The following is a 22662-nucleotide window of genomic DNA, read 5'->3' on the forward strand; positions in this document are numbered from 1 at the left end:
AGTGGCGGTGCGGTCCCCTATGGCACTGCGTAGGATCCTACGGTCTTGGCATGCATCCGTGCGTCGCTGCGGTCCGGTCCCAGGTCGACGGGCACGTGCACCTTCCGCCGACCACTGGCGACAACATCGATGTACTGTGGAGACCTCACGCCCCACGTGTTGAGCAATTCGGCGGTACGTCCACCCGGCCTCCCGCATGCCCACTATACGCCCTCGCTCAAAGTCCGTCAACTGCACATATGGTTCACGTCCACGCTGTCGCGGCATGCTACCAGTGTTAAAGACTGCGATGGAGCTCCGTATGCCACGGCAAACTGGCTGACACTGACGGCGGCGGTGCACAAATGCTGCGCAGCTAGCGCCATTCGACGGCCAACACCGCGGTTCCTGGTGTGTCCGCTGTGCCGTGCGTGTGATCATTGCTTGTACAGCCCTCTCGCAGTGTCCGGAGCAAGTATGGTGGGTCTGACACACCGGTGTCAATGTGTTCTTTTTTCCATTTCCGCCACTGATCTCCAGTTCGTTACCTGTGCAAAAATGTTGCCTTCACAGCCAGCATTTCATGTGAGCACAGATGAACATCAGAGGGAGGCAAGTTCGGGCTGTACGGTGGGTAATCAGACGCTTCCTGTCGAAAACGCAGCATGGGCATCCCCATTGCCCCTGAAGTGTGCGGTCGAGAACTGCCAGGGAGAAGGAAGTGCGTGACAGGTACGTTATGTGGGGTTGCATGAAATCAGGCGAAACCTCACAGCGGGCACCCATAACTTGCGGAAGACACTATCGTTCCAGGTATCTTTGTGTTCTCACTGTCTGCTCAGAACTGAGAAGAACGATGTGAAGCAGTCGAAAGGACTGCTGGACAGGAATTTCGCAACCTATAGGATCTTACTTTCCGAATAGCCCTCGTACAATCAAGCACTGTCCGAAACAAAAAAAAAAAACACCCAAAATTTTCAAGATAGAACGTGAGAAGATTCAAAGTGACTCAAAGACTGATTAACTTGTTTTAAATGCTCAGGAAGTAAATTGTGCACCTCAGAAAACACATTAAAGTAGTAGCCCATGACTACAGAATTAGTGACCCACTGATGTAATGAACTAACTCATACAAATATAAGGAGCAGTCAAATGAAAACGAGGCAGATGGAAAAAAATAATAAAACTGTTTATTATTTCAAAAATAAACACCATAACTTAATACATTTAACCCACTGAGCGAGGTGGTGGTCAGTGCCTCTGTAGAAAAATATCTGCTGTCGCCTAAGGAAATATGATTGTAGCCTGGCGTGCACCTCTTAGTCTGAAGCAAATTGACGCCTTCGAATGCCTTTTGTCAGGGCTCCAAAAATACGGAAATCGCATGGCGTGAAATCGGGACAGAATGGTGGATGTGTGAAGGCTTCCCAGCGTAGGCGAAATGGAATCATTATGTTGCAGTATGGGCGATTGGCACGGGAAGAAGTCCTGGCATGTGGTACTATACTAAGTACCCCGTGCCATGCAATTCACAGTGGTTTGCAGAGTATGTATGCAGAAGTAAATGTAGAAGCCAGAAGTAACTTTTCACAACTACGTCGAATGAGACGAAATACTTCCCAGTCTACTGCACAATATGCTGCCACAAGACAGACACATATGGGAGGAACCTTACAAACAGTAGAACGAACTTGTTAAGGCTACCTGTCCAAACCTACTTGTTATATTTATAGAAACTTCTGACCTGCACTAGCCATCGATTTCCCATTTACTTACATAGTGGCTTAGAAACAAGCGACTTCGACTTGGGTGGGTTGCAGTTTGAACACGACTACATCTGGCCATCCCCATCTAGGTTTTCTGACATTTCTCTCACTTCAATCGAATGCCAGAACGATTCATTACTTAAGGTTGTGGACGATATTTTGCTACACACTAATCCAGCCTTCCTTCACTTGTTCATATTTCCCTTGTTTGAATACACAGGCGACTTCTTCCATCAGCTGCCAGCTTCCTTCAGACCAGTCAGATAGGCCACTGGATGTACATAAAATCGCTAATGGGTAGAACACTTCTATCCATTCACTCATTGTCCGGTCTAGTGTGGCAACAGAAGACAGCAAAGCGAAAGCTGAAGTGCTCCCTGGCGTAGAGAAGCAGATGAAAGAGTTGAAAAGAAATAAGTCACCAGGTCCACGTTGAATCCCAGTTCTGTTTACAATAAAGTACTCTATGGCATTGGACTCTTACGTAGCTTGCACATATCGTGAATCTCTCGCCCAGGGCAAAGTACGAAACAACAGCAAACTAGCGCAGTAGATTCATTAGACAGGTAAAAGAACAGGACTGTTCACTAGAGACTCTTAACTAGTGCACCAGGAAAGTGTGATGGGACCGCGCTTATTCTCTCTATACATAAACGATCTGACAGACAAAGTCAGGAGTAGTATGTAGCTGTTTGCTGATAACGCTGCGGTATATGCCTAGGTTTCGTCGTTGAGTGACTGTAGGAGGACGCAAGATTTGTTAGACAAAATTTATAGTTGGTGCGATGAATCTCTAAAAGTAGAAAAATGTAAGTTACGGGAAATGTATAGGAAAACAATTCCGCAATATTAGAATGCAGCGTTAGTAGTGTGGCGCTTGACACAGTCGCAGCTAATAAATATCTGGGTGTAATGTTGCTAAGCGACATGAAACAGGATGAGCATTCAAGGATGGTAGTAGAGAGGGCGAATGGTGGACTTCAGTTGGGAGATTTTTAGGAAAATGTGGTTCATCTACAAAGGAGACCACTTGCAGAACAATAGTGCGATCCATTCTTGAGTACTGCTAGAGTGTCTGGGATTCTCACTAGGTTGGACTGAAGGAAGTCATCCGAGTAATTCAGATGCAGGCTTGAAGGGTTCTTACTGACAGGTTTGATCAATGTGCAAGTTTTAGGGAGACGCTTTGTGAACTCAAATTGGAGGGAAGACGATGTTCTTATCGCGAAACGCTATTGAGGAAATTTAGAAGTTGTTGTGACTTGGCAAGACAGACAAGCTACTATGATTGGTAGCCGAAAGGCACGTGTTAAGCTCATGCAGGCTGGCGTGAGGTTTGGAACAGTTAAAGGAGTTGAGTCTAGTAAAAATAATATGTAGCTGCTGGAATACTTAACTGTAATTCATAATTGATGAACATCGGTCTGACGGTACATGCATCACAAGATAAATAGCAAATGATAATGGCGCCTTGCTAGGTCGTAGCAAATGACGTAGCTGAAGGCTATGCTAACTATCGTCTCGGCAGATGAGAGCGTAATTTCTCTAGCAAAGTCGGCTGTACAACTGGGGCGAGTGCTAGTAAGTGTCTCTAGACCTGCCGAGTGGCGGCGCTCGGTCTGCAATCACCGACAGTGGTGACACACGGGTCCGTCGTATACTAGCGGACCGCGGCCGATTTAAAGGCTACCACGTAGCAAGTGTGGTGTCTGGCGGTGACACCACAGAAGTCGTGTGCAGAACGATTGTACTAATGGCAGTGAACATTTCACGTATAGACAGTCGTTTTTCTCTTGCTCTGTTTGCGAGTGGGACAGGAAAAGAAATGACTAGGAGTGCTACAAGGTACCCTCTGTCATGCTCCATATGGGCACTTGCGGAGTATGTGTGTAAATGTAGAACAGAACTCTTTGTTCCTGTTCATATTCTACTGTGTAACAAATTTTGCACCATCATAATTACATTGTATGTTTCTTATACACTGGTACTCAGTTTTTCATTCCACTGTAGTTAAACATAAGAGGTACACGGTTGAAAATTTTGTTGCAGTACCTGGAGCGATCAGATGAGCTGCTGATATCGCTGGAGCGCAATGACACGGAGCTGGAGCGCCGCCTGGAGCAGGCTGAGGAGGCGCTGCGCCAGCTGCACGAGGACAGCGAGGCCCTGGGTGAGCAGACACCTGCAGCTGCTGCCGCCCAGCGCTGCGCGCTCCACCCCCATCACCAGCTGGGCGTCACCAAACTGGCTGGCTTCACTCTGTCACATGTGTGATGCCATTTCAGGCACACACACGTCTGGGTGACTTCAGTGGATATCATCACTGTCTGTACACTTTACCTATTTTTTGATCCTCAACACTTAATTTACGCACTCGACTCAGGAGTCATTTCCTGAGAGCTGTGTCTCCCTTCTGATGGGGAGTGAGGTCACAAAAGCACAACAGCCAATTCTGATTTTCAGTTTGTGTCATAGCTGTTGTTCAATGTTAGTGAAACCGGGATGAGAAGTTCCGCCTTATGCAATACACCTTATTTCTTTTGTTTCACTCATACATGTTTCAGCACTTTTGTGCTATCATCAGTGGGTTCTATTTATTTTTAACTTACATTATATTATTGTCCTCTTGTTTTGGTAGCTGTTATGCTACACAATTTACAACATGTCATAGTTTTGAAGTTTTGGTGGGTTTTCCTGTTTTGTTGGCGAAGTAAATGGGCTTACTTCTTTGCTTGTGTTCATGTGGCAATGCAGTTTATCGATTATTCAAAACATAGGCAAACCCACCAAAACTTCAAAACTATGACATGTTGTAAATTGTGTAGCATAACAGCTACCAAAACAAGAGGACAATAATATAATGTAAGTTAAAAATAAATAGAACCCACTGATGATAGCACAAAAGTGCTGAAACATGTATGAGTGAAACAAAAGAAATAAGGTGTATTGCATAAGGCGGAACTTCTCATCCCATTTTCTTAGCAAGCACGGAGACAACAAGAAGAACTGCACCACAAGATGATTGTTAGTGAAACCTTTTAGATGTCCATCTGGAGGTTGTTATTGTAGCCACAGTTTATGAACACCAGCCTGCCACCAAAGTGCCAATCATCTTTCTTCTCAGGATAATTGTTATCTCTATACTATTTGATCAAATTGTCTAAGGTAACTGCCTTTCCCATTCTCACACGACCCAAGAGGTCTGTTTCCCAACTGGCATCTGTCTGTTATCTTACAGATGCCACAAGGACACAAACATACTGTAACACTCGTTCTTCACACCTGGTAATATTGTCCTACATCACTTTTGTAACTACATATTCGACGTTACTCTTCAGTTCCTTTCAGAGTACTATTTGACCAAACAGTCCACAACTGTACTGTTGGTCTTGAATAATAGTGTTCAGCACACAGAAACTGGCGTCCTGGGAATGCAGGGCCGATGTGTGTCTCCACCGCCTGTGAGTCATTCTATATGTGGTCCACACCTGAGGGCACTCGAAAAGTGCGTCGGTATATTTGGCCAGCAACACCCACCAGGGCACCCCAGCTGCAGTAGTGTGCAAGTGGGCACTCCATCCTTCGTGGCCGCCATTTCGCTGTGTTTGCTTTGTGTCTTTTCCTTCCTTATACACAGCATTGCTTCCCAAGCATTGCTGCAGCTACAGCCACAGTCCCAGTTGATAACATTGTTCCAGGTTCGTACTTTTATGGTTTCTACAACAACGCTGTCCCAGTATTTCGACGGTTCCACTAAAATCCTGGTGCATTCATATTAAACTGCATGAATCTCGGATAAATAGTGCTCTGCAACCATTGACCTGTTAGGATACTTTAGTCAGGTGTGTTGCTGGTGTTCTCGGCAGCAATCTTCAATTGTGCACACAGCTATCCAATATATATCTTAGCCAATATTACCTATGGCGCGCTGGTGTACGAAATAAAGGCTGTGGGTGGCTCTATCTCCATAACTTCGTCCGTTTCCTCAAATTGTGTCGTAGTGTTAGGGTGCAGAACATGCCTCATCTGGAATTCGAAGTGACGGTTTTTCCAGAACATTCTTCTGAGATGTTCCACTTCTCAGGAAAAACTATCTTCACCCTAGAAGGTGTACAGAATGCGGACTAGCGTTTTGACCAACTGACGATGGCGACATATCTGATCGCCAAAATATATTCACTCGACACTATGAACTGCCAGTACACCCATGGACTCTTTCATCAACATATTAAACCTCTGCTTCAGACACTTCATGATTTCCTGAGTTATCTCTAATTTCCATATACCAGTGACTGTTAACCATCATTCACGTGTGGAATATACTTGTGAGCATCATTGTATTTAATTGAAAACTGGAAATTCATATCGACCTTAGCTCAGTGTCCAGTACGTACGATATATTGGCTCGACAATGGATACTAATAAGTCGCAGCTAATTTTGATGGTTAATCTGAAATCAATCACTCATCTTATCTCATAACTCTCTACTCATACAAACTCCATTACAGTCAAAATTGTTAGTGTGCTAATGGATCAAGAGTAAGCATTGTTTCTGCAAAGAGGATAACTTCCGTTTTTCGACATGCTCTTTAAAACTTTAGTAACATATTTCCGCCAGAATAGTAACCAAGTAACACTCGCTGTGGCAAATCTTCAGTTCTATGATTTACATCAAGACTGGTTGAACCGTGCAAAGTCGTAGTGGCTTGAGCAAGCTGTAGATGTTTGGGAGTATTATATCTCCACGATTTCGTCTTTGAAGATATCTATGGCACATCTGCCCAATTACGTTATATATGGGCAGTCAAGCAGTGTGGCTTCATTTTCAACAGTTCCTTCCTCTGTAATTTCTTAAGTGCCTCGCCTCATTCATCAGAATGATCCATTTGGTACACTAACGGCACAAGATCATCAAACAAAAACATACTCACACTCATTCCGCATTGCTATCATCTGATCATGGATCCAACTGTCCTACATTTTGTGCATGACCCAGAACGACGCTCCTTTTAAGAAGAAGATGAAGCACTTCTAGTCAACATGACAACCTTATGACAGTGACAACAAAGGGACTGCTGTTGCAATCCAAAGCAAAGGCAACCTTCAGTTCTTGTTTTCTGCATTACATCGTCTTTCTTTCTCCTGTTTTGACATAGTTTTTAAGGCAATTCATCAGTTCGTAAGTTTCATAAAACACTTTACACCTGACTGCTTAATTGTTCTGTTCCTATGTGTTTCCTTTTGTTTCACCACATTACTGTTGAAGAATCCATACTGCAAATTTGTAGTTTAATTAATATGGTTAACTATAAAGAGACATAAATGACTATCTTACTGTTTCTGTGGGCCACTCTAGTTTTATGGTGGGTCTGTGTTTCACATTTCCATGACAGTTCCAGTTTTACAATGGCAGTGAAATCTGAGATCCGTTTCTCACATACAATCGTCATTTATTTCAATAAATAAATTGTTGGGTGCAGCAGTCATTGCATATAGTTATTTGTATCCAGCAGTCTGTAACATAACCAAGTTACAAATTCAGGAAGTCTTTTGCCTTCAAGAATTTCCGTATCTGGCCCGCATGCTGATTTACTTACAGGGAAACATAAAAGAAACAGCCACAAATGTTAGTCGTGTGCTAATGATCAAATTAGTGATGTATGTGTGTGTGAATTGTTCTTAGTGAAATTTAGTATACCTCTCTACATTAAAAAACTGCTTATAAAGCTAATAATCATATTAATATCACTATTGTCAACAATAACTAAGGAAGATTTGCCTCGTTCTTTTAATTCATTCCTAATATTCTTATATGCTCCTGTCTCATCTGTTTCTTCTGTCTTCGCAAGACACACTGGAGCCCACAACCACATTTCAAAACTACCATTATCATCCACTAGTAATATTAATTTTATTAATATTACGAATGGCATTGTTACTATTCATCACCCCACCTCTGAAGTTACCATAATTTGCTTGTACACTGTACCTGCTTCCATGCATACTTTTATTACCACACCTTTCTTATCAATAGCTGTAGTAGTCCTGTGGTAGTATTTTAGTGTGTACTGTAACTCTCATCGTTTGATGTCTTACATCCAGATTGTATTTTTTCTTTATTTCCCATTTTGGGGGCAGGCTGACAGTAGTTAGGCTGCTAGATTGCTCCTCACCAGTTGTTCAGTGGTATGTACAAAATGTACCACTTGTACAGACTTTAAAAGATGGAAGTTCATGAATTAAATAATTAGAAAACTGTGATTTTCGTGTGGTAGAATGATTAATTATGTGGTAATGATCTTGGTATGTGTTCTGCCATTCTTGTTGAAGGTGATGGTATTTTTATGTTATAAATGGTTCAGTAAATGTAGTTTCACTGGAAGTTTATTTAGTTATTGCAGCAGTGAATTAAATGGAAGTAAGGACTTCAGACGTGTCTGTACAATATATTTGTGTCGTGTATGTGACAGAAGGGCAAGGAATCGTGTCAGTAAAGTATCTGAGCAGTCAAGGGTTTATTAGGGGCTAAGATATCAGACTCCAGACGACGGCATTGTACTGTGTAATTTTGTGTTAATGTTGGAATCTACTTTGTATCACTTACATTCATTACTTATAAGACCCATGTGTTGGGTACACTATTTGTGTCATGGCTGAGATTATTGATGTTGATAATATTTATTAATTCAGAAAGGTATTGCACTTGCATCCATCATTAGCAATTAATAACAAATAAAAGACTTTGGTGCACTGCTTTCTGGAATGTAAATAGAGTACATCCATTACAACAGTTTTACTTCCACAAAATATATCTCTATAGGTTGACTGCAGTTATCCTTTTCATATGTTCTTCTGTCACAATTAATTTCTTCCCACCTTTACTACAATAAACGAGTAAGTCAATAATATCAGTAGTTCAGGGTCAGTTTTCTGAGTTTGAATGATTGTTTTGAGACAAACAGAACAATGACGTGTGGCTTTTTTGAGTATGCTGTGGAGCATTTCACTTACCAGGTCATAAGTGGGGGTGAGCTGACTTTGAGAGTCTTGTGATACTGCACAAAAATTGCATTGTACTGTGTAATTTTGTGTTAATGTTGGAATCTACTTTGTATCACTTACATTCATTACTTATAAGACCCATGTGTTGGGTACACTATTTGTGTCATGGCTGAGATTATTGATGTTGATAATATTTATTAATCCAGAAAGGTATTGCATTTGCATCCATCATTAGCAATTAATAACAAATAAAAGACTTTGGTGCACTGCTTTCTGGAGTGTAAATAGAGTACATCCATTACAACAGTTTTACTTGCACAAAATATATCTCTATAGGTTGACTGCAGTTATCCTTTTCATACGTTCTTCTGTCACAATTAATTTCTTCCCACCTTTACTACAATAAACGAGTAAGTCAATAATTTCAGTAGTACAGGGTCAGTTTTCTGAGTTTGAATTATTGTTTTGAGACAAACAGAACAATGGTGTGTGGCTTTTTTGAGTATGCTGTAGAGCATTTCACTTACCAGGTCATATGTGGGGGTGAGCTGACTTTGAGAGTCTTGTGATACTGCACAAAAATTGCTGCTCTCCATAATGGCAGGTGTGTAAGTGGTGGCTGGTCTGAATATTCCTGGCTTTGGCTGTGGCAGCAGCTGAGATGGGCTGGGCCTGCCTTTAGACTATATGAATTTGGCTGACAGTGTTTACTTTGACAACCAAAGTACTGAGCGACCCTAGTGCAGTAGTTGAAGTGCTTCATATGAGTACCAGCATCAAACCCATCCAAATTGTGGGAATATCTCTACCAGAATTCTGAAAAATTTTCTATTTCTGTGGAATGGGCAGCTCAGATTCTTTGACTCAACAACCAAATTACTGTTTCCAAGGTTCTTCAGTGTACTGCTTGATTCAGACGTTGTAAGTCTGTAATATTTTGGTAAATAACCGTTCCATCAGCATCACCTCATGATGGTGAAACGGTTATTCGCCAAAATATCATGGACCTACGACGATTGTATCTGGCACCAAACTCAGCAACCTTGGAAGTAGCGTGTACACTTGAAAATCCTCAGATCATATACACACACCAAAAAAAGTTTTGCATGATCTCGGTTCTGAGAGTTCCAGAACCTGAGCAGAAAATTGGAATGGAGGTCAACATAAACATTATTTCCGCCCTTTTTATTGCTCATGAAACCGATACATTGCATGTTGTACCACCATACAGCGAGGCCTTCAGAGGTGGTGGATCAGACTGCTGTACACACCGCTACCTCTAATACCCCATTGCACGTCCTCTTGCATTGATGCATGTCCGTATTCGTTGTGGAATACTATCAACAAGTTCATCAAGGCACTGTTGCTCCAGATTGTTCCACGGCGATTCAGCGTAGATCCCTCAGAGTGGTTGGTGGGCCACGTCGTCCATAAACAGCCCTTTTCAATCTATCCCAGGCATGTTCAATGGGGTTCATGTCTGGAGAACAAGCTGGCCACTCTATTCAAGCGATGTTGTAATCAAAATGTTCAAATGTGTATAAAATCTTGTGGGACTTAACTGCTAAGATCATCAGTCCCTAAGCTTACACACTACATAAACTAAATTATCCTAAGGACAAACACACACATCCATGCCCGACGGAGGACTTGAACCACCGCAGGGAGCAGCCACACGGTCCATGACTGCAGCCCCTTAGACAGCTCGGCTAATCCCACGCGGCTTGTCGTTATCCTGAAGGAAGTCGTTCACAAGATGTGCACGATGGGGGCACGAATTGTCGTTCATGAAAACTAATGCCTCGTCAGTATGCTACCGCTATGGTTGCACTATCGGTCAGAGGATGCCATTCACACATCGTACAGCCATTATGGCGCCTTCTATGACCACCAGCGGTGTACGTCGACACCAAATAATGCCACCCAAAAGCAGCAGGGAACCTCCACCTTGCTGCACACGCTGGACCGTGTGTCTAAAGCGTTCAGCCTGACTGGGTTGCCTAAAACATGTTTCGAACGATTGTCATGTTGAAGGCATATGCGACACTTATTGGTGAAGAGAACGTGATGCCAATCCTGAGTGGTCCATTCAGCATGTTGTTGGGCCCACTGTACCGCACTGCATGGTGTCGTGGTTGCAAAAATGGACCTCGCCATGGACGTCAGTAGTGAAGCTGGGCATCATGCAGCCTATTGGGCACAGTTTTAGTGGTAACATGACGTCCTGTGACTGCACAAAAAGCATTATTCAACATGGTGGCGTTGCTTTCAGGGTTCCTCCGAGCCATAATCCGTAGGTAGCGGTCATCCACTGCAGTAGTAGCCCATGGGTGGCCTCAGCAAGGTATGTCATCGACAGTTCCTGTCTCTCTGTATCTCCTCCATGTCCGAACAACATCGCTTTGGTGCACTCCGAGATGCCTAGACAGTTCCCTTGTGGAGAGCCCTTCCTGACACAAAGTAACAATGCGGATGTGATCGAACTGTGGTATTGATCGTCTAGGCGTGGTTGAATTTGAGGCAACAGGAGTCATGCAATAACTTGAACTGATCGGCTGTCGGACCCCCTCCATCTAATAGGCGCTGATTAGTGTTTCAGATGTTATGATGTGACATTGCATTTTTTGTTAATGTGTTAACAAATTGGTCTTAGAGGTGTTCCAGGGAGGGAAGAAGGTGAGGTAAGTTTCAGACTCCATATAAAATGGTGGTCGATGTAACGTGAGATTGTGTTGTGTGTGTTGCAAAATATGGAATATTTCCCATGAGCAGAATTTGTAGGACACAAAAGCCGTCTCACACAGAGTATGATTAGCCATATGTTTAGTTGCTGGGTCACCTGACACCTGACAAGTAACTTCTATCGAGTGCTAGACTGCTTTCCCCACAGGGAGTTTTACATGTTTTTGGACAATAATCCACTGTAGCTTTCTCTAAATGATAGCTGTGCTGGACAATCAAAAGTCATGTCGCAGCCTGACATCAGTCTGGAAGCCACGACCTCACATGAAGTGGGGCCTCACAAGGGAGGTACACCACTGGAACCCACCCTCAAACTGCCTTTCAGTTACTGCAAACGATTTCACATAGGAGCAAAGAAATCAGTATTGCTTCAGCTGCTCTACATTATAAAGGAGAGACGTTTCCATATGCTGAGAAATCTCTCAGTTAATCTGTACTTGGAATTGACGTTTTTCCACGATACAACTGGCACCAGACCCTACACCGCGTGACCGCTACAGCGTTGTGAGCTAGCCTTACGCTGTACCTGCCGGCCGACAATCGGGTGTACAGGGCTATTACAAATGATTGAAGCGATTTCATAAATTCACTCTAGCTCCATTCATTGACATATGGTCACGACACAATACAGATACGTAGAAAAACTCATAAAGTTTTGTTCGGCTGAAGCCTCACTTCAGGTTTCTGCCGTCAGAGCGCTCGAGAGCGCAGTGAGACAAACTGGCGACAGGAGCCGAGAAAGCGTATGTCGTGCTTGAAATGCACTCACATCAGTCAGTCATAACAGTGCAACGACACTTCAGGACGAAGTTCAACAAAGATCCACCAACTGCTAACTCCATTCGGCGATGGCATGCGCAGTTTAAAGCTTCTGGATGCCTCTGTAAGTGGAAATCAACGGGTCGGCCTGCAGTGAGCGAAGAAACGGTTGAACGCATGCGGGCAAGTTTCGCGCGTAGCCCGCGGAAAATTGGCTCATGCCACAACTGGAGACCGACAGCATCGACTTCATCTTTCAACAGGATGGTGCTCCACCGCACTTCCATCATAATGTTCGGCATTTCTTAAACAGGAGATTGGAAAACCGATGGATCGGTCGTGGTGGAGATCATGATCAGCAATTCATGTCATGGCCACCACACTCTCCCGACTTAACCCCGTGCGATTTCTTTCTGTGGGGTTATGTGAAAGATTCAGTGTTTAAACCTCCTCTACCAAGAAACGTGCCAGAACTGCGAGCTCGCATCATCGATGCTTTCGAACTCATTGATGGGGACATGCTGCGCCGAATGTGGGAGGAACTTGATTATTGGCTTGATGTCTGCCGAATCACTAAAAGGGCACATATCGAACATTTGTGAATGCCTAAAAAAACTTTTTGAGTTTTTGTATGTGTGTGCAAAGTATTTTGAAAATATCTCAAATAATAAAGTTATTGTAGAGCTGTGAAATCGCTTCAATCATTTGTAATAACCCTGTACTACGTAGTAAACGAATAGCGAATCTTTGTGTGAGACGGACTCAGGGCAAGTCCCTAACACCGCCAGGTGACGTAAGTAAAGAAACGGCGCGCTTCTGTCGTGGCAGGTGAGGTGGAGCGGGAGTGCGTGCGCGAGGGCGAGCGGCTGTCGGACCTGCTGGTGATGCCGGTGAAGGACGCGCTGGGCCGCCACCTGGCGGTGGAGCGCGCGGCCGACACAGCGCGCGCGCAGCGGCTGCTGCAGCAGGTGTGCGCGCGCGCGGCCGCGCTGCGCGAGCGCGTGGCGCGCCACCGCCTGCTGCTGCGCCAGGCGGCGCTGGTGCGCTGCTACGAGGCGGACGCGGCGCAGGCGGCGGCCTGGCTGCGCCAGCTGGGCGCCGCCATGCGCGACCAGGTCGGCTGCTCCGTCGCCGAGATCCAGCGCCAGAAGGAGCAGCACCAGGACTTCCAGCACACGGCCAAGGTACTCTGCCAGCGGCCAGTGGGCACTGGAGGCAGCTTTTGAGGGCGGCTTATGACCTATAAAGCCGCCCATTCACAGACCGACCAATTGGTCACCTCCCCCTGTGAAGCTGGTCTGCCCCATCATGTTCTCCTTTGTGGTGTACGATTTCATAGCTGTCGGGTCAAGGGTCCTTGTGTATCGGCTCCATCAACGCACCACTACCTGCTAGCTCCGACCTCTACCTGCCACCTCAGTCTCCATCCTTTTCCCTTCTGGTTTGGCATGTTGAAAACTGCCATGAGACTGAGAGCAGATGGGGTTTGGCATCAGCCATCCATTCATATGCTGACCTCTTTGGTCACCTCCCCCTGTGAAGCTGGTCTGCGCCATCATGTTCTCCTTTGTGGTGTACGATTTCATAGCAGTTGGGTCAAGGATCCTGCTGTGTCAGCTCCACCAACACGCCTATACCCGCTAGCCCCGACCTCTAACTGCCACCTCACATTCCGTCCTTCCACATTCTATTCTGGCACAGTGAAAACCGCCACGTGACTGAGTGCAGATGGGGTTTGGCATCAGCCATCCATAGGCCGACCTCATTGGTCACCTCCCCCCTGCGAAGCTGGTCTGCCCCATCATGTTCACCTTTGTGATTTATGATTTCATAGCTGTTGGGTCAAGTGTCTTGCTGCGTCGGCTCCACCAATGCACCAATCCCCTCTACCCCCAACCTCTACCTGCCACCTCACACTCCGTCCTTTTCCCTTCTACTTTGGCACAGTGAAAACTGCCACGTGAAGATAGGGTTTGGCATGTAGTCTCACTGAGTCCAAACACTGTCAGATGGGCCATCGACCCACTCGATAGATGCTCCCCCGACTTGCCTGCGTGTGAATGGATAGCTTGAAGTCACTAAACACCGGACGCTATACTGACAGTTACACAAGCTCCTGGAACTTCCTGGCAGACCAAGGGCCGTTTCTAAAACAATACTCATCAAATGGCAAGTTGAATACCTTCTCTGGACATCATTAGCATCAAAACTTTGATGGTCTGCTTGTATGGAAACGATATGGCTGTGAAACTTTTGTCACATAACTATCGTGGTTGTGCTTATCTCTCCTAAACATTCTAAAATTTTTTATGCATTGTACTTTTACACCCTATTCAGACCTTGAAGAACCATTCGAAAATTTCGGAAGCAAACCTGTCACACAATTGATTTAAGAACTATAATAGCAACGTCATTATTTACACAATATAACATCAGAGTATGCACTCACAGTTACCAGTATTTCACTATCACTGCGACTGTGAACATTGGCCTCCAAACTATGGCTACAAAACTGTAGAAATCACAGGAATGGTTTTCGTTTCAGTGGTTTGGGAAATCAGCTTTTTACTCTTGCTGTGTGTCTTTCCCCTTCTGTCTTCCCATACTCAACGTCCTGTGGTTTTCTGGTTCTTCCTACACACTCAGAAACCGTGTTGACATTTTTGTTGATAACAGCCTTGATCAGCCTGGGAATTTGCATGTTTTCCTGGCTGGAATATTCCTGGTATGGCTGCAAGCCCATCCACATGAGCAGGCCTTCAAACTTGCACCTGAAAATTTTCCTACCTTAAATGTAGCCAGTAAATTCCTAATTTCCTCGCCATTTTTAGAAAGTATTAGTGTCATTGCTCCCTGGTTTTCAGAAAGTTATCTGTGAAATTTGGAAGTTAATGTACGTGAATATACAAAAGCTTCTAATAAAATTTTTAAAGGTGATGATCCACATGCTCTCTTAACAGATATATCAAGGTACAACTCATGTCCTGCCCTCACAGCTTTACAGCCAGTATGGTTCTGGATCCCAGTTTCCACACGCAGTTTTAATCTGGCATGTCATTTTGAATCAACACGCACTCCACTGTGAAATCAAGATTCATTCTGGGAAGCAGAATTTCACCAGCAGTCTGCTTACCTACTACTATGCTAGTGCTCAGCATTTATCGACTGTGGAGCTCATATTCCGACCTCGTAGTATGTCGCTTGTAACTGCAGTCTTGAGCCTTTTCAGTTGAGTCATGTTCAACTATAGCAATAATGGGTCTTTTACAATTTTACTCAACTACTTGGTCCACTGAACAGATGTATTGGGTCTTCCCATGCGCACATCTTTGGCTTAAATATGGTACATATTGCAAGCCATATAGCCTGTTCATTGTATGTTTTCCGCCTCCATTTGATGTAAACTATTAAGTTTTCACATAATTTCATGTAATGCTCAGGCTCTTCTTTACCAGACATATGTTTCTTCAGCAAAAATGTTTGGTCAAACGTAGTAGTTGCTTGTGACCAGACTTTGTACCTCATAAGTTCTCCTTTTCCTGTAGGGTCGTTGGAACCATTATTGCATTATATATCATTGCTTTAGTTTTACTGCAGACAGAACAACAGATCCTGCCCTGGTTCACACCGAAGTATGTTTTGGATGTTAACAACCTATGGTTTTATCTGCAGTTTTATGTTGTTTGTTTGCTCATTTTATGCATGTGGGAATTTAAGGAGATGGAACCTGGATAAACTGACTAAGCCAGAGGTTGTACAGAGTTTCAGGGAGAGCGTAAGGGAGCAAATGGCTGGAATGAGGGAAAGAAATACAGTAGAAGAAGAATGGGTAGCTTTGAGGGATGAAGTAGTGAAGGCAGCAGAGGATCAAGTAGGTAAAAAGACGAGGGCTAGTAGAAATCCTTGGGTAACAGAAGAAATATTGAATTTAATTGATGAAAGGAGAAAATATAAAAATGCAGTAAATGAAGCACGCAAAAAGGAATACAAACGTCTCAAAAATGAGATCGACAGGAAGTGCAAAATGGCTAAGCAGGGATGGCTAGAGGATAAATGTATGGATGTAGAGGCTTATCTCACTAGGGGTAAGATAGATACTGCCTACAGGAAAATTAAAGAGACCTTTGGAGAAAAGAGAACAAGTTGTATGAATATTAAGAGCTCAGATGGAAACCCAGTTCTAAGCAAAGAAGGGAAAGCAGAAAGGTGGAAGGAGTATATAGAGGGACTATACAAGGGCAATGTACTTGAGGACAATATTATGGAAATGGAAGAGGATGTAGATGAAGATGAAATGGGAGATATGATACTGCGTGAAGAGTTTGACACAGCACTGAAAAATCTGAGTCGAAACAAGGCCCCAGGAGTGGACAACATTCCATTAGAACTACTGACGGCCTTGGGAGAGCCAGTCCTGACAAAACTCTGCCATCTGGTGATTAGATTAGATTAGATTAGATTAGATTAATACTAGTTCCATGGGTCATGAATACGATATTTCGTAATGATGTGGAATGAGTCAAATTTTCCAATACATTACACAATTAAGTTAATTTAACAACATACTTAAGTTAATGTAACAACTTTTTCATTTTTTGTGTGTTTTTTTTTAATTTATATCTAAAAATTCCTCTATGGAGTAGGAGTTGTCATTCAGAAATTCTTTTAATTTTTTCTTAAATACTTGTTGGTTATCTATCAGACTTTTGATACTATTTGGTAAGTGACCAAAGACTTTAGTGCCAGTATAATTCACCCCTTTCTGTGCCAAAGTTAGATTTAATCTTGAATAGTGAAGATCATCCTTTCTCCTAGTATTGTAGTTACGCACACTGCTATTACTTTTGAATTGGGTTTGGTTGTTAATAAATAATTTCATAAGAGAGTATATATACTGAGAAGCTACTGTGAATATCCCTAGATCCTTAAATAAATGTCTGCAGGATGATCTTGGGTGGACTCCAGCTATTATTCTGATTACATGCTTTTGTGCAATAAATACTTTATTCCTCAGTGATGAATTACCCCAAAATATGATGCCATATGAAAGCAACGAGTGAAAATAGGCGTAGTAAGCTAATTTACTAAGATGTTTATCACCAAAATTTGCAATGACCCTTATTGCATAAGTAGCTGAACTCAAACGTTTCAGCAGATCATCAATGTGTTTCTTCCAATTTAATCTCTCATCAATGGACACACCTAAAAATTTGGAATATTCTACCTTAGCTATATGCTTCTGATTAAGGTCTATATTTATTAATGGCACCATACCATTCACTGTACGGAACTGTATGTACTGTGTCTTATCAAAATTCAGTGAGAGTCCGTTTACAAGGAACCACTTAGTAATTTTCTGAAAGACAGTATTGACAATTTCATCAGTTAATTCTTGTTTGTCAGGTGTGATTACTATACTTGTATCATCAGCAAAGAGAACTAACTTTGCCTCTTCATGAATATAGAATGGCAAGTCATTAATATATACTTGAAAAAAGAGACAGCATTGGTCGTACATTTTTTAATATCGCAAAATCGACTTTCTGTCACTGAGTGACCATCTTCAGTGCTATATTGTGAGTCTATGTGATTGCCGTAAGCTTAGTGACAACAGTGCATCCTAATTTAAGTTATACAATATAGCACTGAAGATGGTCACTCAGTGACAGAAAATCGATTTTGCGATAGTAAAAAATATACGACCAATGCTGTCTCTTTTTTCAAGTATACCTGTTATCTGGTCGTAGTGCATAAGACAACATGGAGTCGCCAATCATTAATATATATTAAGAACAACATAGGACCCAAGACTGACCCTTGTGGAACCCTATTCTTGATAGTTCCCCAGTTTGAGGAATGTGATGATCTTTGCATATTATGAGAACTACTTATTTCAACTTTGTGCACTCTTCCAGTTAGGTACGAATTAAACCATTTGTGCACTGTCCCACTCATGCCACAATACTTGAGCTTGTCTAGCAGAATTTCATGATTTACACAATCAAAAGCCTTTGAGAGATCACAAAAAATCCCAATGGGTGGTGTTCGGTTATTCAGATCATTCAAAATTTGATTAGTGAAAGCATATATGGCATTTTCTGTTGAAAAACCTTTCTGGAAATCAAACTGACATTTTGTTAGTACTTCATTGTTACAGATATGTGAAGCTACTCTTGAATACATTACTTTCTCAAAAATTTTGGATAAAGCTGTTAAAAAGGAGATTGGATGGTAATTGTTGACATCAGATCTATCCCCCTTTTTATGCAAAGGTATAACAATAGCATATTTCAGTCTATCAGGGAAAAATGCCCTGTTCCAGAGAGCTATTACACAGGTGGCTGAGAATCTTACTTATCTGTTGAGAACAAGCTTTTAGTATTTTTATATATATTTGGTGAGCAAGATGTATGAGACAGGCGAAATTCCCTCAGACTTCAAGAAGAATATAATAATTCCAATCCCAAAGAAAGCAGGTGTTGACAGATGTGAAAATTACCGAACTATGAGTTTAATAGGTCACGGCTGCAAAATACTAACGCGAATTCTTTACAGACGAATGGAAAAACTAGTAGAAACCGACCAAGGGAAGATCAGTTTGGATTCCGTAGAAATATGGGAACACGTGAGGCAATACTGACCCTACGACTTATCTTAGAAGCTAGATTAAGGAAAGGCAAACCAACGTTTCTAGCTTTTGTAGACTTAGAGAAAGCTTTTGACAATGTTGACTGGAATACTCTCTTTCAAATTCTGAAGGTGTCAGGGGTAAAATAGAGGGAGCGAAAGGCTATTTACAATTTGTATAAAAACCAAATGGCAGTTATAAGAGTTGAGGGGCACGAAAGGGAAGCAGTGGTTGGGAAAGGAGTGAGAAAGGGTTGTAGCCTCTCCTCGATGTTATTCAATCTGTATACTGAGCAAGCAGTGAAGGAAACAAAAGAAAAATTCGGAGTAGGTATTAAAATCCATGGAAAAGAAATAAAAACTTTGAGGTTCGCCAATGACATTGTAATTCTGTCAGAGACAGCAAAGGACTTGGAAGAGCAGTTGAACGGAATGGATAGTGTCTTGAAAGGAGGATACAAGATGAACATCAGCAAAAGCAAAACGAGGATAATGGAATGTAGTCGAATTAAGTCGGGTGATGCTGAGGGTATTAGATTAGGAAATGAGACACTTAAAGTAGTAAAGGAGTTTTGCTATTTGGGGAGCAAAATAACCGATGATGGTCGAAGTAGAGAGTATATAAAATGTAGACTGGCAATGGCAAGGAAAGCGTTTCTGAAGAAGAGAAATTTGTTAACATCGAGTATAGATTTAAGTGTGAGGAAGTCGTTTCTGAAAGTATTTGTATGGAGTGTAGCCATGTATGGAAGTGTAACATGGACGATAAATAGTTTGGACAAGAAGAGAATAGAAGCTTTCGAAATGTGGTGCTACAGAAGAATGCTGAAGATTAGATGGGTAGATCACATAACTAATGAGGAGGTGTTAAATAGGATTGGGGAGAAGAGACGTTTGTGGCACAACTTGACTAGAAGAAGGGATCGGTTGGTAGGACATGTTCTGAGGCATCAAGGGATCACCAATTTGGTACTGGAGGGCAGCGTGGAGGGTAAAAATCGTAGAGGGAGACCAAGAGATGAATACACGAAGCAGATTCAGTAGGATGTAGGTTGCAGTAGGTACTGGGAGATGAAGAAGCTTGCACAGGATAGAGTAGCATGGAGAGCTGCATCAAACTAGTCTCGGGACTGAAGACCACAACAACAACATCTCAAGTCCTCTACCCCCCCCCCCCTTCCCAAACAGCCCGGCTGGAGTGAGGCACTCCTCTGGAAAGCACTCTGGTACCAGCTGAGCTTTGGCAGCACTGTGGGCTGTGCCCTTACTGTTCCCATCGTCTCAACCTGAAACTCTGCCAGTGTTGTGATGTCATCTAATCAAGGTAAAATATAACTACTCTCCTTGATATCGTCACTTTTTTCAAGTACCTTCCCCGAGTACAGCGTTAAACAATACCAGGAACTTAACGTCATTATTTTGGAGAGCCCACCCTTTAATTAGTTTAACATCGGATGTCGCAAGAGACTATAGCCCTAGTTTTATTGCAAGAAATTTTACCCTTTTATGGCAAGTCTGATCATACGTAAGCAAATTCATCCGCCTGGGATGATTTAAGTTTCAGTGCGGGAAGCACTTTCACAAATTGCATGGCCATAGACAGTAGTGAACCAAGACAAACTGAAATTAGAATCCTCACTGCAGACTTCGTGCCTATACTAACCACGTATGTCAGTAAACTGCGTATTTCAGATGCAATTTGTGCAATGCAAATGTTTTTGCCATCTGTGCACTACATTACCGAATAAATAAAAAAACCCTGAGCTAGTGTGGCAACAGAAATTATGTCGATGCCTCCATCTCTGCAGGCACATTTCTCGAAGTTTCATAGAGACACAAGCTTACCCATGTAGCTGAAATTCCTATTAAATATTTTTGCAATCATTGCTTAAGGCAGATTGCGTCACCGTAGCTCTGAATCCAATTAAAATGAACAGGGTACGTTTTGAGAAACTGTTCTTGAGTCAATCATGTGGAGGTATGTAACACGTGGAACGATTCACTAAACAAAGACGATGAAGGAAGATAATAACTTCGTAATATTACACCTATACCAGACGTAATATAATAAGCAATATTCATGTACAAGATAACATGTTTCATGTGCAGATACAGTTCCATGGACCATATAGCTTTATATTCCCACTATGTACATTACACAAAATAAAATCACTGCAAATTATCATTTATTCCTGAAACATTGTCTTACGAGTGGAAGACTATTGTGGTAAGTCATTTGAAGCTTTAGATAAGTGAATGAAAATGAATTTTCTACACAAGTAGTAAGAGCAAATGAAGACCTAACATTCATCAAGCCAAATATGTCATGGACAGAAATCTGATCTGATCTAAAAGCCCACGTAATGTACAGTCACGCAAATGTGGTGCAAATGTGCAAAGCCAGGAACAGTCTCACAATAATTCCGAACGAAGTCGGGCGAATGTGCACATTTGACTATCACAAGGCACAGCGTCTGCAGTACTAGGAAAATCGGTACGTCCAGTCGTCACAGCAGCAGGAATAAACAATTCTGCCACCTTGCGTTCCTACCGGCCGGCTCTAGTGGAACGTCACATGACAGATTTTCCACCCAGAGAAGTATTGCTCTTGCAGCTCTTTGGGTCTGACCAGTGATTCATAGCGCATACGAATGCGGAGCCTGAAAGGTATTTTGCTACAGCAGGCGCCTTTCAAACTGTAGATGATTTCCATTCTTCTGACGTTTCGTCCTCTGCACACATCGAACGGACGAGGATGTACAATTATTCCTACAATCTTTGTAGTCCCACCTCGAACGTATTTTTAGTAATTCAATCCTTCCATGGCCCCACGCCGAACCTATTTTTAGTAATTCAGTCCTTCCGTGGAGCTCCTATATTTTCAAACATTCTAGTTACTGGCCCCACCCTTCTCAAAGACTTTAACACCATGCCTATTTTCCGTGCCCCAAATAGAGAAAATCGTTTCTGGGGTCTTCTGCAGTCAGCCATTCCTCACAATATTCGCACCATGTGCCTAGTGTTCCGCCCTCACTCTGATGAGCCTTTATCACCTGTCCATAATCAGCGGCTATCTCCTGCGTCCATTCGTTATCAGGTTTATGGTGTGAAACATTTGGGCGTTACCGTCCTTGTCATTAGGTTCTACTACAACCTGTTTCTTAACCACCAATGTCTTCCTCTTCTCAGTCCATAATATCATGGATGGATGTCCGCTCCTTTTCATTCTGGAATGCTTCCCTTCCACGCTCACACTATCTTGCATGCAAATTGCCTTGTTTTATCTTCCGCTGCTGGTGACCGCTCTGCTATCATTGTATTCGTTATCTAATTCAAGAAGGTGAATTGCGTTGTCGGGAGACACTGCGCAAAGCGGTGCTTATCCAACAGAAGGCAGCCGATCACGTAGCGCTTGCAACGAGATGAGCGTGCTAGCTCTACCTGAAGTGACGGAAGCACAGTAGCGCTGAAGAGCTGGGCAGAAGCGCAGAAATTTCACACTAAGGGAATACGGCTTTTAACGACAATTTACATGCGTAAGAGTATCCAACAAACGCACAAGCAAAGCCTTTATAATGATAAAATTTTAATTATATCCCGCATAATCTTTCACTCTAAAGTCAATAAACAATTAAATGTGTCAATTGATTATGTAACAGCTGACAGTGGCCAACGTTACATGATCTGAGTGATAGTAAATCGACACCTCGTCCTTAAAATGGCCGCAAAAGTTTGACCATAAATTGAAAAGCTTGTAACAAGTTTTCGTTAATTTGTGCTATGTGAT

At 42.8% G+C, this 22662-nt stretch overlaps 1 protein-coding gene across 1 annotated transcript in view; it reads left to right on the forward strand.

The window, feature by feature from the left end:
- The window catches only part of LOC126187459 (titin), a 947541-nt gene that overhangs the window by 32670 nt on the left and 892209 nt on the right, over window positions 1-22662 (forward strand). Inside the window, exons 3-4 of the mRNA XM_049928552.1 lie at window positions 3795-3915; window positions 13077-13432. Of these exons, the coding sequence (XP_049784509.1) occupies window positions 3795-3915; window positions 13077-13432 (477 nt within the window). The remainder of the gene's footprint in view (window positions 1-3794; window positions 3916-13076; window positions 13433-22662) is intronic.

The sequence above is a fragment of the Schistocerca cancellata genome, chromosome 5 (genome assembly GCF_023864275.1).
Source record: "Schistocerca cancellata isolate TAMUIC-IGC-003103 chromosome 5, iqSchCanc2.1, whole genome shotgun sequence".
In the NCBI taxonomy this organism is placed as follows: domain Eukaryota; kingdom Metazoa; phylum Arthropoda; class Insecta; order Orthoptera; family Acrididae; genus Schistocerca; species Schistocerca cancellata.